Source organism: Brassica napus, chromosome C6 (genome assembly GCF_020379485.1).
Source record: "Brassica napus cultivar Da-Ae chromosome C6, Da-Ae, whole genome shotgun sequence".
In the NCBI taxonomy this organism is placed as follows: Eukaryota; Viridiplantae; Streptophyta; class Magnoliopsida; order Brassicales; family Brassicaceae; genus Brassica; species Brassica napus.
The window spans coordinates 62,279-80,415 of NC_063449.1; the positions used below are offsets into that span (position 1 = coordinate 62,279).

An 18,137-nucleotide genomic window follows, 5' to 3' on the forward strand; every position below is an offset into this window, starting at 1 on the left:
TATATCCGTGCATGAGCACGAAAAAATCACCTAGTAAATAAATTAAAAAGATAAAAGAAAAATGAAACCAAGTCTAGTTAGAAAAGTTAAACCAAAAGGAGCTTCAACCACCATCGCCTTCAGCCGCCACCTCCGGAGATGCTCCACCAGCCATTTTCCGCCTTCACACACACACACATTATAAAATAAAAACAAGAAAGTAATAAAATTTTCAACAAGATGGGACAAGTTAACACTTTTAAGGTGATGACTTCAAGTCTAAGCACCCCACAATACGCCTCATGAGTAGTTGGCTCTGCAAGAGATCATTGGAACCAAACGTGAATTTTGATGTCTTTTTGATGAGAGAAAAAAAAAAAAGACATTAATTCACTTTCACAGCGAAACAGTACATGGTCATGGCCGATCAAGAGAAAAAGTTGGTGCAATTGCAATATCAAAATATAAAGCAAACTACTTTATTGTTCTAAAAGTAGAAATTTCACATTTAGTTAAACCTACCAGAGGACCCATTCATGTTCAAAAGTTAAAAGCTTTGAAAACGGAGAAAGATTATATGAAAGAGTAGTGACCTTACACCAAACAGTTTCATATCAAATGCTCAAGCATGGTTTTCAAGAAAATGACTCAGGAGATTTGATTTGATCTCTCTGTTCTTCAACTGCCGCAGATACTCAACCATAAGAGCTTACAGAAGCTTGCGTTATGGTAAGCCTTATGCTACATACCTGGAATCCTGTAAACATCACACTCGGGTCACATGTCTGGGTCAAGGATCCATAACTTGCATGGACTAATCGAGAAGTGACAGAAATCAAAGGCACTAATGCAACAATACTCACTGCAGATGGGAAAACAGTAAGAAGATAGTTCTCATTTTCTTATAAAACCACTTTGTTACTGGTCCATTAATCTTAGAAGAAAGCTAAAGTATAAATTTGGTATTTACAGATTGTTGCTAGTATCTCTAGCCTCTATCCAAAGAATACAGAGGCGCCACCTGCAGGAGTTGATGACATGACTAAACTGGCTTACCTCCATCAGCCAGAGGTCCTCCACAATCTTGCTTGCTGGTTATCACTAAATGAGATATATGTCAGTAATCTTAAAACATTCCATTGATCAAACCTTTAGAGATTATCTAACTGCAATCTTTTTGACTAAGGCAGACTTAAAATGGAAACATCTTGATTGCTGTGAATCCATTCCAAAGACCTCCACATTTGTATAGCGTCCATATGATGGAGCAGTATAAAGGAGCTGCGTTTGGAGAGCTAAGCCCACATCTGTTTGCCGGTTGCAGACACCAGTTATAGGTAACAAGTTGTTAATCAACGAATAGAAAATTACTGTATTAGCTAACGCTTTCCATGTATGCCAAGGCGATGATAAATGAGGCAAAGAGCAAGTCTATTTTGGTTAGTGGAGAGAGTGGAGCTGGGAAGACGGAGACAACCAAAAAGCTCATGAGATATCTTGCATTCATGGGAGGCAGATAAGATAAATAAGAGAGAAAAGTGTTCGACAAGTTGTTCTAGAGGTGAGTATTACCTGCTCTGTTTATTTTTAAATGACTAGGAGATTTTGGGCCTGGGGCTAGGCATATTCCATATTAAGAGAACAGAGAGCTACAGGTTGCAAGAGTCAATGGTGTCCAAAATACTCATGATTCATACGACAAACAAAGAGCTAGTCAAATATTCTACATCAAATATTTTTAAATAAATCAACATGCACAATGAGAACGACGCTTAAGGAGACGGAGGATGAACATGAATCGGTTGAGTAGCTGCACTAGTATGCAAGGGTGTCCAATCCCATGCATAGTTGGAGTGCTGTTCAAAACTATCAGCTGCATCACTTGGCTTCGCTAAGAAAATGGTGTATCCGGAGTAGTAAAGATAATCCATTGAAGTTGCAAAACTTGAATCACCTGCATCAGGTGCAAAGTCACAAAATGAACCAAACACGATTCATTGTTGTATAGAGAAGGGGTGCAAAAATTTTCAGTCACCTGTAATTAAGAGTATATTCCATGGTCCGGAATCTCGGTGAACGTCAGCATAATGTACCAACAATGACTCTAAACCGAGCTCAGCGGCAAGTCTTTTCTGATCAGGCAGAAGATGAGCATGTTCACCGCAAAACGGATTTCTTCTGGGAGCATAGTAACAATCGAAACGTTGGTCTACGAGAAGGCTCCTTTCAATTGCAGTTATATCCCCACAAAGAAATCTGTTATTTCTGCAGATGCGATACTCATGGCCATGGGGAACCTGGCCTAAACCGCTTTCAATGTTGGAGATTAGAGTTCTAGCAGAGGCCTCAGACTCAATAGGGCATGAGCACGTGTTCCAGTCCCAAAACGTGGCAACAAGATGATCTGATATGAAGTAATACAAATGCCAACTAAATGATCCGATATGAAGTATTATAGAGAGGAGTTATGAAGAGATATATATATACCTGTACTGGAGGACATGGTTCCCGGAGCAACTGGAGGAGGACACTCAAGGGACCACGGTCTCTCAGATTCCTGCGAGCAAAGCTTTCATTAAGACCGAATAAATCAATAGACCCAATAAGAGAATCAAAAACCTCAGATACCTGCAACTCCAATCTTTCACAGCTAGCGGTGGATCTTCGGCCAAATAGAGGGAATTAGAAGGATGCCCTAGGGCTTCTAGGGCTATTATTTTATTTAGTCGACTAAAAGCCCGGATAGATTTTATTCAAAGCCCAACACTTTACAATTTAAATAACTAAAGTCCACCCCAAATTTTACAGGGAATTCGGCCAAAAAAAACCTCACCTTTACGTGAATTGCCAAAAAAAATGTGAACTTTTGGACTGACCAAAAAAAACATCAAAATTTTCATTGACTTTAGAATTAATTAACAATGTTTTTGTTGACTTGCCAATTTAGCACGCCGTCAGAAAATTTAACAGAAAAATTTAATGTTGTTTATTGTTGGCGTTAAGTGAAACGACGTCGTTTTCAAATGAGATGAAACGACGTCGTTTTATATGGTTTGAAAAAAAAAATAAGTAGATCCTTGGTTTCGAACCCATATTGGTTGGGTCAAATGACAAGGCATTTTACCACTAGGCTAGTGACACTTTTAATGAAGTTACTAACACATTTAATTTTATTTGGTACTCATTGAATATAAAAAAAATCTCTAAAAATTTATAAAGATCTTTAAAATTCCAAAAAATTTAAAAAAAAATAGAAATTTTTTATAAAATTAATTTCGAAACTAAAATTAAAAAAAAAATATTTTTTCTTTAAAAAAATCAAAAAATCTTCCAAAATTTTCATTTTTTAAAAAACAATTGCCAAAAGTTGAATTATTATACACACATAAAAAGATACTCACATTAAAATTAAATTAAAATTCTTAAAATAAATATTGTAACCATTATGAATGCGATTTTAATTTTTAGCTCATAATTGTAACTTTAACTTTTTGCGTTTTCTTTGAATTTTTAAAATTTTTGGAATTTTATTTTTAAAATTATTTTGGAATTTTTTCATTTTTAACAAAAAAAAAATTATTTATAATTTAATTTTAGTGTTACTTTTTCTTGAACTTTTTAAAAAAATTTGGAATTTTAAAGATCTTTTTAAGTTTGTAAAGATTTTTTTTACATTCAATGAGTACCAAATAAAATTAAATGGGTTTGTAACCTCTTTGAAAGCGTCAGTAGCCCAGTGGTAAAATGCCTTGCTATTTGTCCCAACCAACCTGAGTTCAAAACCATGGATCTACTTCTTTTTATTTTAAAATCATGTAAAACGACGTCGTTTCATCTCATTTGAAAACGACGTCGTTTCACTTAACGCCAACATTTAACGTCTAGTTAACGCTGTCTTAACTGTGGGTTCACGGTGTGTTAATATGGCCAGTCAATCCTAAGTTGCTTAATAAACTAAAAAGTCAACAAAAGTAAAGTGTTTTTTTGGCCAAGCTCGAGTACAGATTTTTTTTGGCAATTCGTGCAAAGTTTGTGTTTTTTTTGGCCGAATTCTCAAATTTTATATGATAATGTTTATCATAATAAAATAAATTTATTTGCAACATTACCAAACACAAAAAAAATATTAATTTACATTTTGATATTATTATTTTTATATATTTAACTTCATTTGTTTTGGAACAAAAACTCTAACTATTTTTTGTAGGTTTTTTTGGTTTTATTTAATTTAACTATTTCTGTTTATTTTAATTAAAAATTTAGTAAAGTTAGGATTACATTGTTATAAAAATCACTAGGGTTGGTCCGCGCTTCCCGCAAAATATTTATATTCATTACATTTTTACTTAACATTCATTTTTCGTTTGATTGTATATTATGTGTCAGTTGATATTTTATAGTTTTTATTTATTTAGTTGATCATACCTTTTTGGTAAAAATGATTATGTGATGAGAGTCATCTAGCCTTCAGTATGGTTGATTATATTTGCTGATCTGAAATTTGGCGCTGTATCACCACCAGTTCATCGCGGCAGTGGCAATGTTGGTGATCTCTTCCTAGACGACGAAGCCTCCTTTTGCTTCCTCATTCATGAAGTCGTTGGCAAACACACTTTTTTATAGAGTAAAAGGTTAATGCGCAGATCTGAGCGACTTTGTGTTTCACAGCAGTGATTGATGCTCCGAAGAATCTGGATCCAGTTCGGTTAAGGCATGTGCTTCTTCCTAGGCTGGAGAAGTTGGTGAAGTGGAAAGCTTTTAAGGGGATGTCGGCATGGCGGCGAGGAGAGCAGACGTAAAATTGGAAGGTTAGCTACGGTGGAAATAATCAAATAAATGACTTTGGAGAGTACAAATCCAAGTCTTTGAACATCTTCGAATTGAATGTAGTTTGTTTCTAGGCATTGTCATGTCCCCGATTCTGGATAGGATCGTCCGGACGGACTGCGGTGCGTGGAAATGCACCAGTATGGTCATATGGCCCAAAGACAAGCGTGTCATAGCCTGGAAGTAAGGTTAAGGGCATTAGGAAGCTAAGGCATAGCTAATCCAAGAAGGAGACAAGCTCAAAGGAGCTGGACAAGCGAGCTGGTAGCTGGACAAGATCCAGGTGAAGCTCGATGAAGTGAGTGATCAGAATGGATCATGGGAAAACTAAGTCTAGGCCTGGAAATAGACCAAGGGACTTAGAAGGATTGAAGAATATAAAGGAAGCAAGCTAGACACAGTGTATAACAGCTGGGCGATGCAGTAAGCAAGCTCAACCAGCTAGGTGAAGTGTAGTGCAGCTCGATGTAGCTCACTGAAGTGTAGGTCAGCTCCCTGAGCTGGATGGACTAGCTCACTCAGCTGGGACAGCTGGGGATCAGCTCAACTCAGCTGGACTGAGTGTTCAAGTCATGGGCAGTTGGGCCGGGTCTGGACAGTGGCCGGGCCATGTGGGTGACCCGTGTGTGCCGATGGGCTGGTGGGCTCTTGGGATTGAGCCAGGAGCATGGGCAATCCGTGTGGGCTTGCTTTGGACATGTCCAGGAGTGGTTTGACAGTTCTAGGACGTCTGGTAACCGCCAAGAGGCAGTTACTAAGCGGCGGTTACGGGAAAAAGGGAAAACTGCCCCATTTGGCTCTCTTTTGGTAACTGCTCATCCAGGCAGTTAAGGGGGCAGTTATATCTGACTTTTTCCATGTATTTTTGTCCCTCCCTGTCGAAAATATCATACAGAGAATATAGAAAACTCAGACAAACTTCCAGAGAGAAAAGGGAGGCAAACCGACGGTTGGACGATCTGATCCGTGGTGGTTCCTGGTTGTTTCCGGTGGAGTTTGTTTGTGAGATCTAGATAGAATGGCTTAGGGGAACAGAACCTCTGATTGTATGACTTGGTCTAGGTTCAGGATCGACCTTGGAGCTAGCTGGCAGTTGCGTTTACTGACCAGTAGCTGAGGAGATCTGACCAGACAAGTGTTAGATTGGATTTAGTCCAATGGTTAAGTAGATACTATTCCGCTGCGTATGTGTTGTATTGATCTAAGCTAGGAAAGACTATGGTAGTCTTGAGCTAAGATCTGAGTTAGCCCTCGCCTATGGGCGATGTTTTAAATAAAGGGCAAAAATTTTTAGAGGTTCGGTCTGGGTATGGACTGAGCGACGTGAGGCATCGACTGTGGCCTAGTAGGCCGGGATCGGGTCTTACATGCATCATCACAAGTTTCAATTTTCTTGGTACGTGTTTAGGTGAAAGCTGCAAGAGAGGTGATGAATCAGATTATGGAGGTATGGAAACAAGTCCCAGATTTATCAAAGGATTTTTCTCCTACAAGATCAAATGCAATGGACATAATAAAACAGGTTCGTCCGTCTCATATAAAATAAAACGTAAGAAGACTTGACATGTTTTGGTCTTTTACTATTTTCATTGTGCCTTCAATTTGTTTTTTTAAGCTTATCCCAGTGTATATATGTACCTTCTCACTTGCCTCCTCAGTTACTGTATTTTCTCGTAATCATCTTCATTTGTTCTGTCGATCGACGTCCGCAGTGTTTCGTCGGTCAATACTCATGGCAATCGTCTATTCGGATCTTCTTTTTTTTATGACCTTCAAAAATTCAAAAACTAGCATAACTACTAAACTAATGAAAACAAATTAAAATTACCTAATGGGTTGCCTCCCACTCAGCGCTTTGTTATTGTCATTTAGCTTGACTTTGGAGGTGATTTGGCTAGTAATGTTGAAAACAGGTACTTGCTGGGAAGCAAGTTCCCATCTCTTTTCTGCTCTTGTTAAACCATGTACCAGTGAAGTCTCACATTGCTTCGCCTCCTCTGCGCCATTTGTCTTTCATTGTTGCAGTTGTATTCTCTATCCTCTGCAATATGTCTCCAAGACATTCAAGTTTGAACTGATGACTCACAAGTGTGGCGTATGTGTCAGATGAGATCATCTCTCCATGGTTGTTTGTATAAGACATATCTGATTTCACCTTTGGTACTAGCCTTCCTCGGTTTGTTGGTGTAGCTTCATCGATAAATGTCCTTCTGTGACTATCGGTTGATATGTTAATGCGTCTGTCGATCGATGTTGATGCCTCTGGTCGACGAGCGATGTATCTCTGAAACTCTAGTATCTCCCTCTGCATTGCCTCTGTCTGAGAAGTCAAAGAACTGATGGTGATGTCCCATGGGAAATAGATGTCATCACATCTCTTATCAAGCATCTCTTATGCTGCTCCCAGAGTTCTGTAGATCTCTTCTATCATCTGATCAGCCTCTGCTCTGGTGTAAAAATCTGGTCGAGACTTCATCGGATTTGAATGTGACGGGTCAACGTCGATCGATGTCGAGTGGTTTTTGTTGATCAATGCTTGTGTAGTTGCTTCGGCCGCATGCTGTGTCTGCATGCTGGCTATGTCTGCATGCTGGCTATGTCTTGCCTCATCTCTTCCATGCATGTAGTCAACCAACTGATGCTATCATTCAGTGGGTAGTAGACACCATCAAGCTTCATCTGGAAGTCATCTTCATTCTTTTCTTGGGCTCCACAGATTCTATAAAGTATCTCATGTATCTCATCTTGGTGTAGATTTCTGGTACTAGCTTGGTCTGTGTGAATGACCTAGCATGTTCTAGAAGACATAGGTAGCTGTGCTCATCCATTGAGGCTCTTTCCAGAAGATTTCTGATATCATCCTTGGATACATGGATGATGTGTACATCTGCATCTCGGGCATGTCCATGATCATCTCTGTAGACCCCATACACATCCTTCTCCTCCCAGTGGAATCTCTTAGTGCCATCACAGTCATATGCACTTTTTCCAAACTCTGGATGTCTGTCGATCGATGTTGGGTCTCCAATGTCGATCGATGGTCGAGTATGTTGTTGATACTTCGGTTGAAACGATCATCTATTCCACCAGCTATGTCATAGAACTTGTTTGTAATTCTTCTCTAGTGCTCTGGAATGTTGTGTTGTTGCATGAAGAGATTTTCTGCTCCATTAGCCATCCTCTCTAGATACATGCATTACGTGTCCATCTATTGCTCTTGCATAGCCTTTTGGATCCCTGAAAATACCAAACTCATCCGGTGTTAGATAGTTAGTATTCTGTTTAGCTTTTTCCCTTTCAGTGGATGGTGGTTGTGAATGAATGTCGATCGATGGTGGGGCTTTGGTGTCGATCGATGGCGTTTGACATTGGTGAAAGGACGATAGAAACGAGTGCCTCTTCCACAAGCTTCTGCAAAAAGTGAATCTGTATCTGAGCGTTCCTGGTGGTTAAGTAGTTCTTCAGTGGTGAAACCTTCATGTAACTCGTCTGCTCCTGGCTCATGTATTGCAGTTTCTATTGCATAGCTCTCGTGATAGCGATCATCTGCCCAACTGCCAATTGAGTAGTTTTCTTCTTATGCACGGTCAACTCCAGTGTCGATGAATGGGTAGTAGGCAATTTCGTTCGATGCTTGTTTGCGGTGTTTCTGGTGATGATGAGTGTCGATTGATGTTGGGATGTTTTTGTCGATCGACGTCGCATTCCTTGTCTAAGAGCAATGGTGGAGAAGTTTATCTTCCTCAGTACGAATACCTCTATCCTTTGTAGCTCATTACACCTCATAATCCTCATCATAGTCCTCTGTATGCAGGGTATCTCTAGTTGAAGGTATCGCAGTGTGTACTGCCATGGTGGGATTGTTGTAGTCATTCTCCCAATCATCTTGACTACTATCGATCGATTCTTCGAGGTGATTGTCGATCGATGTGGAGGTGTGAGTTTCGATTGACACGGAATACACTGTCTCGTACTCAGCTCCACAGTGACATGCTGCTATGAGTGATGGATCATCAATTCTTCTGAAGGACGTCTGTGGCTTCATGACTAGAATTGGACCATAGTGGGCATGTGGGTGTATGAGCGTCAGACATGACTTGTTGGTTTTCATGTTGCATACTGCTCCTACTGTTGACAAGAAGGCTCATCCAAGCAACAAAGAAGAGTTCAAGTTCAGCTTGATATCCAAAGCATGGAAATCTATTGGAACTAGGGCATTACCAATCTGCACCTCTAGGTCTCTGACAATTTCTCCTGAGCTCCGCTGAGAACAATCCACAAAATTGAACGATTCCTTGGAAGGCTCTACTTTCAGACCTAGATGGTTTACCATATCCCTAGGTAGGATGCTGACTGATGCTCCTGTGTCACACAATGCATGTGGGAACTCAGTACCCTTCACCGTACATGGTATTGCAAACTTCCCAAGATCACTCTTCTTCTTTAGTGTAATCCTATTCTTCATCTTTTCTCTGACCTCTTAGAACATTCTCCTAATGTCCTCTTCAGTCTCCCTTGTCTCCCTGAAGAACATCCAAAATCTGTGGGTAAAGTAGGCCGCCTCGAATGGTTTCTCCAGTGGAATCCAAAGGACTCTCTTTCGAAAACTTTATATATCCTTCTTGATATCACTCAAATTACCCTAATGAGTGAATTACTCTCTCAAATAAGAGGTTCAATTGTAGTACTTAGGGATCAAATTCACAAAGAGCTAGGGAACCTAGTAAATCTAATCAGATTGGTTAAGCTAGATTGATTTTAGGTTTAAATGTAAATAGCAGGTTTGTGAGCAAAGTAATTGCTCGATTGATTGATTGGAGTTTTGGTAGTTAGATGAAAGTAGCAGGACTTAGGACTTTTATTCAGGTAATCAGAATTATACAGATGCTTAATAAGTTGCATGCATGATATTGTAGAGCTCAACACTTATAAACAAACCACTAGGCTCTCGGTTTCTAGGTTTGTCTATCGACTAGTGTCGATCGATGATTCTACACGAATATCGATCAATACACTTTCTGAAACGTCGACCGATTATTTTATTAGAATATCGATCGTCGCTTTCGGTCTAGCGTTAATGCGCGGGTTGAATGTGCTCACTAAGCTCAGTAGATCAGCTCTCTCCTTACTCTTAGCAAGTCTTAGCTCAATTAGGATGGTTACAGGGTGAGATGCAATTAATCGCTTATGTCTACAAGGTCTCTGATCCTGGAAATATCAAAGTGCCAATATACAATGGTACAACTGATCCCAAAGCGCATCTGCAAGCTTTCCAAATCACGATGGGAAGGGCTAGGCTCCGAGAAAGCGAGAAAGACGCAGGCTACTGCCGCCTCTTCGTCGGAAATCTGGAAGGGCGGCTCTCGAGTGGTTCTCTCGTCTTAGGCGAAACTCCATCAGAAGTTTCCGCCAGCTTGCATCATCGTTTCTCAAGCAATATTCTATGTTCATAGATAGAGAAACGTCTGACGTGGACCTCTGTAGCCTCTCCCAGGGAGAAGACGAGCCTCTCCGCGAGTTCATGAGCAGATTCAAGCTGGTCATGTCAAGGGTTAGCGGAATAAGTGACAAAGTGGCCATAGACAAGCTCAGAAAAATGCTCTGGTACAAGTCGAAATTCAAAAAGTGGATATCCCTCGACAAGCCACAAACGATCTAAGACGCTCTCCACAAGGCAACGGACTACATCATGATCGAGGAGGAGACGAAAGTTTTGTCACAAAAGCATATGCCGACGAAAGGTTCCTCAAAACACGTAGACCAAAAGCCCAGAAAGAAGAACCGTCGTAACGACAAGTATGTCCATCACGAGGGAGAAGATCTCTAAGGGGCGCATAACTATGCGATCAACCCTGAGCAGGGTAGAACTTCGGGGAACACATGGACCCGCAACCCTGGGCATGATGAGAACACATTCTGCGAGTTCCACTAGACCCGAGGACACTCAACCACCAACTGCAAAATCCTGGGAGCGAGACTGGCTGTAAAACTTCTTGCCGGAGAACTCTCCGAGTTAACCAGCTTGAAAGACCTTGTCCGTGATTCCGACCGTCCTCCAAAAACTGATAAAAATCTACCCGCAGAAAATTCTCCTCAAAGGAACCAGTCGGGAGATAAACGCGGAAGAAGACATGACGAAAAAGGAAATGACATCAATCGTCGCAGAGTAAACATGATTATCAGCGGATCACAATACTACAACGATACGGTTTCGGCCATTAAAGCCTATCAGCAAAAAGCCGACTCAAGCGCCAACTGGCCTACCTGGTCTCTGCCCCGGGATGCTCGGAACAACTCGATAACTTTCGAGGAGGAAGAGGCCGGCAGAATCGATCAGCCGCATTGTGATCCGCTCGTCATAGATCTCGTCATACGAGATCTAGAGGTCGCAAGAGTTCTCATTGATACTCTCAAAAGGATGAACGTCGAACTCAGAGCAGTCATACCAACGCCAACACCGTTGACATGCTTCTCAGTGGAGACGTTAATGACTTTCGGATCGATCCAGCAGCAAGTCATGGCCAGGGAAGTCACAATGATCATCGACTTCACGGTAGTCGACCATCCCGCTATCTTTGACATGATCATGGGAACTCCATGGATAAATGCCATCAAAGCCGTCCCATCTACATATTACCTCAAATTCCCAACCCAAAATGGAATTGCAGCCATCTGGGGGTGTCAGAAGCAGTCGCGACTTTACTTCCTCACGGAACATAAGATAAGACAAGCTACGACTACCGCAATGACAAAACGCAAGTGCACGAAGATAACTCAGCCTTCAGCTGAAAACACTTCGACGAAAGACGACTTAGCATCGTCTGCTGAAGCAACCAGCTCGGACATCAAAAACCAGCACGACTCCGAGGCTAACGCTACTACCCAACCAGAGGAGAAAAACCCAGAAGAAGACGTCGACCCAGCCACAGTCTCTTCAGCAAAAGCGGCCGATGCAACCCTAACCGCCGAGTAAAAACACTCGCGACACAAATAGAACTACGAGATGGCTTGATCCTCGAAAGGGGTACGTAGGCAGCTCGTCGAAAGACGAGTTCAGCTATCCCCCTCTCTAAAAAGGTGGGGGGGGGGAGTGGGTACGTATACGTATACTCATATACTCCCACGTTTTAGATATTCTCCACTGTACTCGAGATTTTTAAAAACTCTTACATCAGTACTTTACTAAATCTTATGCTTTAACCAACAAACAGTCTCAGGACACACTTACAAAATTTCTACAAACTTAGAAATTCTTATTCATGTAACAACCTACGATCCTATCCGTCCCAGAAACGCGAAACATTCGCAAACTCTAAATCAAAATATTTCCGAAAGATGAATTCTTGAGAAAACTGCGAGACGTCAAAGGTATCTCAAAGCAATACATCCATGATCAAATAACAGTCCGACCGCGACTACAAAATCACAAACATTAACACCCTGTTAGTCGATTGGCCCCGAAGAACACTTTAGCCGTCTTAAACAAACGCATCGCGACCAGTATCTCTCGAAGTAATTGTCCTCAAACATCCGACACAAGGATAATAGCGCGCTATAAATGAAATCCGAAATTTGGCCAGCACCTCCAGATTATCTCTTGAGAGATGCTCGATTCTTACCATAAGTAGTATAAGCCAAGAACCTATGGTAATGTTGGTGATCTCTTACCATAAGTCGTATAAGCCAAGAACCCGGGATGCTCAACGGTTTTGGCGTTGGTACGACTTCTCCGAGTTTGACGTTCATCCTTTTGAGAGTATCGCGGAAGATAACGTTGACCACCAGCATTATGGAAGAGATCACCAACATTACCATAGGTTCTTGGCTTATACGACTTATGGTAAGAATCGAGCATCTCTCAAGAGATAATCTGGAGGTGCTGGCCAAATTTCGGATTTCATTTATAGCGCGCTATTATCCTTGTGTCGGATGTTTGAGGACAATTACTTCGAGAGATACTGGTCGCGATGCGTTTGTTTAAGACGGCTAAAGTGTTCTTCGGGGCCAATCGACTAACAGGGTGTTAATGTTTGTGATTTTGTAGTCGCAGTCGGACTGTTATTTGATCATGGATGTATTGCTTTGAGATACCTTTGACGTCTCGCAGTTTTCTCAAGAATTCATCTTTCGGAAATATTTTGATTTAGAGTTTGCGAATGTTTCGTGTTTCTGGGACGGATAGGATCGTAGGTTGTTACATGAATAAGAATTTCTAAGTTTGTAGAAATTTTGTAAGTGTGTCCTGAGACTGTTTGTTGGTTAAAGCATAAGATTTCGTAAAGTACTGATGTAAGAGTTTTTAAAAATCTCGAGTACAGTGGGGAATATCTAAAATGTGGGAGTATACGAGTATACGTATACGTACCCACTCCCCCCCCCCCACCTTTTTAGAGAGGGGGATAGCTGAACTCGTCTTTCGACGAGCTGCCTACGAACCCCTTTCGAGGATCAAGCCATCTCGTAGTTCTATTTGTGTCGCGAGTGTTTTTACTCGGCGGTTAGGGTTGCGTCGGCCGCTTGTGCTGAAGAGACTATGGCTGGGTCGACGTCTTCTTCTGGATTTTTCTCCTCTGGTTGGGTAGTAGCGTTAGCCTCGGAGTCGTGCTGGTTTTTGATGTCCGAGCTTGGTGCTTCAGCAGACGATGCTAAGTCGTCTTTCGTCGAAGTATTTTCAGCTGAAGGCTGAGTTATCTTCGTGCGCTTGCATTTTTTCATTGTGGTAGTGGTAGCTTGTATTAGCTTATGTTCCGTGAGGAAGTAAACTCGCGACTGCTTCTAACAACCCCCAGATGGCTGCGATTTCATTTTGGGTTGGGAATTTGATGCCCAGGTAATATGTAGATGGGACGGCTTTGATGGCGTTTATCCATGGAGTTCCCATGATCATGTCATAGATAGCGGGATGGTCGACTACCGCGAAGTCGATGATCATTGTGACTTCCCTGGCCATGACTGGCAGCTGGATCGATCCGAAAGTCATTAACGTCTCCACTGAGAAGCATGACAACAGTTTTGGCGTTGGTACGACCACCGAGTTCGACGTTCATCCTTTTGAGAGTATCGCGGAAGATAACGTTGACCGTGCTCCCCGTATCGATGAGAACTCTTGCTACCTCTAGATCTCGTATGGCGAGATCTATGACTAGCGGATCACAATGCGGCTGATCGATTCCGCCGGCCTCTTCCTCCTCGAAAGTTATCGAGTTGTTCCGAGCATCCCGGGGCAGAGACCAGGTAGACCAGTTGGCGCTTGAGTCGGCTTTTCGTTGATAGGCTTTAATGGCCGAAACTGTATCGTTGTAGTATTGTGATCCTCTGATAATCATGTTTACTCTGCGATGATTGATGTCGTTTCCTTTTTCGTCATGTCTTCTTCCGCGTTTATCTCCCGACTGATTCCTTTGAGGAGAATTTTCTGCGGGCAGATTTTTATCAGTCTTTGGAGGACGATCGGAATCACGGACAAGGTCTTTGAAGCTGGTAAACTCGGAGAGTTCTCCGGCAAGCAGTTTTGCAGCCAGTCTCGCTCCCAGGATTTTGCAGTTGGTGGTTGAGTGTCCTCGGGTCTAGTGGAACTTGCAGAAGGTGTTCTCGTCATACCCAGGGTTGCGGGTCCATGTGTTCCCCAAAGTTCTACCCTGCTCAGGGTTGATCGCATAGTTATGCGCCCCTTAGAGCTCTTCTCCCTCGTGATGGACATACTTGTCGTTACGAGGGTTCTTCTTTCTGGGCTTTTGGTCTACGTGTTTTGAGGAGCCTTTCGTCGGCATATGCTTTTGTGACAAAACTTTCGTCTCCTCCTCAATCATGATGTAGTTCGTTGCCTTGTGGAGAGCGTCTTAGATCGTCTGTGGCTTGTCGAGGGATATCCACTTTTTGAATTTCGACTTGTACCAGAGCATTTTTATGAGCCTGTCTATGGCCACTTTGTCGCTTATTCCGCTAACCCTTGACATGACCAGCTTGAATCTGCTCATGAAATCGCGGAGAGGCTCGTCTTCTCCCTGGAAGAGGCTGCAAATGTCCACGTCAAACGTTTCTCTATCTATGAACATAGAATATTGCTTGAGAAACGATGATGCAAGCTGGCAGAAACTTCCGATGGAGTTTCGCCTAAGACGAGAGAACCACTCGAGAGCCGCCCTTCCAGATTTCCGACGAAGAGGCGGCAGTAGCCTGCGTCTTTCTCGCTTTCTCAGAGCCTAGCCCTTCCCATCGTGATTTGGAAAGCTTGCAGATGCGCTTTGGGATCAGTTGTACCATTGTATATTGGCACTTTGATATTTCCAGGATCAGAGACCTTGTAGACATAAGCGATTAATTGCATCTCACCCTGTAACCATCCTAATTGAGCTAAGACTTGCTAAGAGTAAGGAGAGAGCTGATCTACTGAGCTTAGTGAGTACATTCAACCCGCACATTAACGCTAGACCGAAAGCGGTGATCGATATTCTAATAAAATAATCGGTCGACGTTTCAGAAAGTGTATTGATCGATATTCGTGTAGAATCATCGATCGACACTAGTCGATAGACAAACCTAGAAACCGAGAGCCTAGTGGTTTGTTTATAAGTGTTGAGCTCTACAATATCATGCATGCAACTTATTAAGCATCTGTAGGATTATAATTCTGATTACCTGAATAAAAGTCCTAAGTCCTGCTACTTTCATCTAAGTACCAAAACCCCAATCAATCAATCGAGCAACTACTTTGCTCACAAACCTGCTATTTACATTTAAACCTAAAATCAATCTAGCTTAACCAATCTGATTAGATTTACTAGGTTCCCTAGCTCTCTGTGAATTCGATCCCTAAGTACTACAATTGAACCTCTTATTTGAGAGAGTAATTCACTCATTAGGGTAATTTGAGTGATATCAAGAAGGAGATAGAATGTTTTCGAAAGAGAGTCCTTAGGATTCCACTGGAGAAACCATTCGAGGAGGCCTACTTTACCCACAGATTTTGGATGTTCTTCAGGGAGACCAGGGAGACTGAAGAGGACATTAGGAGAATGTTCTAAGAGGTCAGAGAAAAGATGAAGAATAGGATTACACTAAAGAAGAAGAGTGATCTTGGGAAGTTTTCAATACGATGTACGGTGAAGGGTACTGAGTTCCCACATGCATTGTGTGACACAGGAGCATCAGTCAGCATCCTACCTAAGGATATGGCAAACCATCTAGGTCTGAAAGTGGAGCCTTCCAAGGAATCGTTCAATTTTGTGGATTGTTCTCAGAGGAGCTCAGGAGGAATTGTCAGAGACCTAGAGGTGCAGACTGGTAATGCCCTAGTTCCAGTAGATTTCCATGCTTTGGATATCAAGCTGAACTTGAACTCTTCTTTGTTGCTTGGAAGAGCCTTCTTGTCAACAGTAGGAGCAGTATGCAACATGAAAACCAACAAGTTGTGTCTGACGCTCATACACCCACATGCCCACTACGGTCCAATTCCAGTCATGAAGCCACAGACGTCCTTCAGAAGAATTGATGATTCATCACTCATGGCAGCATGTCACTGTGGAGCTGAGTACGAGACAGTGTATTCCGTGTCGATCGAAACTCACACCTCCACATCGATCGACAATCACCTCGAAGAATCGATCGATAGTAGTCCAGATGATTGGGAGAATGACTACTACAATCCCACCCTGGCAGTACACACTGCGATACCTTCAACTAAAGATACCCTGCATACAGAGGAGTATGATGAGGATCATGAGGTGGAACGAGCTACAAAGGATAGAGGTATTCGTACTGAGGAAGATAAACTTCTCCACCATTCCTCTTGGACAAGGAATGTGACGTCGATCAACAATAATGTCCCAACATCGATTGACACTCATCATCACCAGAAAAACCGCAAACAAGCATCGACCGAAATTGCCTACTACCCATCCATCGACACTGGAGTTGACCGTGCACAAGAAGAAAACTACTCAATTGGCAGTTGGGCAGATGATTGCTATCACGAGAGCTATGCAATAGAAAATGCAATACATGAGCCAGGAGCAGACGAGTTACATGAAGGTTTCACTACTGAAGAATTACTTAACCACCAGGAACGCTCAGATACAGATTCACTTTTTGCAGAAGCTTGTGGAAGAGGCACCTGTTTCTATCGTCCTTTCACCAATGTCAAACACCATCGATCGACACCAAAGCCCCACCATTGATCGACATTCGTTCACAACCACCATCCACTGAAAGGGAAAAATCTAAACAGAATAATAACTATCTAACACCAGATGAGTTTGGTATTTTCAGGGATCCAAAAGGCTATGCAAGAGCAATAGATGGACACGCACTGCATGTATCTAGAGAGGCTAATGGAGCAGAAAATCTCTTCATGCAACAACACACTCGACCATCGATCGACATTGGAGACCCAACATCGATCGACAGACATCCAGAGTTTGGAAAAAGAGCCTATGACTGTGATGGCACTAAGAGATTCCACTGGGAGGAGAATGATGAGTATGGGGTCTACTGAGATGATCATGGACATGCCCGAGATGCAGATGAACACATCATCCATGTATCCAAGGATGATATCAGAAATCTTCTGGAAAGAGCCTCAATGGATGAGCACAGCTACCTATGTCTTCTAGAACATGCTAGGTCATTCACATAGACCAAGCTAGTACCAGAAATCTACACCAAGATGAGATACATGAGATGCTTTATAGAATCTGTGGAGCCCAAGAAAAGAATTAAGATGACTTCCAGATGAAGCTTGATGGTGTCTACTACCCACTGAATGATAGCATCAGTTGGTTGACTACAAGCATGAAGGAGATGAGGCAAGATATAGCCAGCATGCAGACACATCGTGCGGCCGAAGCAACTACACAAGCACTGATCAACAAAAACCACTCGACATCGATCGACGTTGACCCGTCACATTCAAATCCGATGAAGTCTCGACCAGATTTTTACACCAGAGCAGAGGCTGATCAGATGATAGAAGAGATCTACAGAACTCTGGGAGCAGCATAAGAGATGCTTGATAAGAGATGTGATGACATCTATTTCCCATGGGACATCACCATCAGTTCTTTGACTTCTCAGACAGAGGCAATGCAGAGGGAGATACTAGAGTTTCAGAGATACATCGCTCGTAGACCAGAGGCATCGACATCGATCGACAGACGCATTAACATATCGACCGACAGTCACAGAAGGACATCTATCGACGAAGCTACACCAACAAACCGAGGAAGGCTAGTACCAAAGGTGAAATCAGATATGTCTGATACAAACAACCATGGAGAGATGATCTCAGCTGACACATACGCCACACTTGTGAGCCATCAGTTCAAACTTGAATG

General features: G+C 42.2%; 1 protein-coding gene and 1 long non-coding RNA gene across 3 annotated transcripts; one reads left to right on the top strand and one right to left on the bottom strand.

Annotated features, from left to right (window-relative positions):
• The first annotated feature begins 411 nt into the window (after positions 1 to 411).
• LOC106431983 lies at positions 412 to 2,371 on the top strand. 2 transcript variants are annotated; one of them, XR_007324900.1, is made up of 4 exons: positions 412 to 858; positions 952 to 1,095; positions 1,170 to 1,316; positions 1,383 to 2,371. It is a non-coding gene; the product is annotated as an uncharacterized LOC106431983 (long non-coding RNA). The 2 variants fall into 2 exon arrangements; XR_007324899.1 differs by having other exon boundaries at positions 414 to 858; positions 1,170 to 2,371.
• Positions 1,649 to 2,718, bottom strand: LOC125588771. Its single transcript, XM_048760544.1, has 4 exons — positions 2,608 to 2,718; positions 2,467 to 2,536; positions 2,015 to 2,383; positions 1,649 to 1,933 (listed from the first exon to the last, which is right to left on the bottom strand). The coding sequence occupies exons 2-4, from the start codon at positions 2,480 to 2,482 to the stop codon at positions 1,752 to 1,754; spliced, it is 567 nt and encodes a 188-aa protein (XP_048616501.1). The 5' UTR covers positions 2,483 to 2,536; positions 2,608 to 2,718; the 3' UTR covers positions 1,649 to 1,751.
• Between the last annotated feature and the right edge of the window lie 15,419 nt (positions 2,719 to 18,137).

Bases quoted from the DNA above. Each gene is read 5' to 3' on its own strand.
- LOC125588771 (XM_048760544.1), bottom strand. The intron at 1,934-2,014 runs GTGACTGAAAAT...CACCTGATGCAG, and splicing joins GAATATACTCTTAATTACAG to GTGATTCAAGTTTTGCAACT.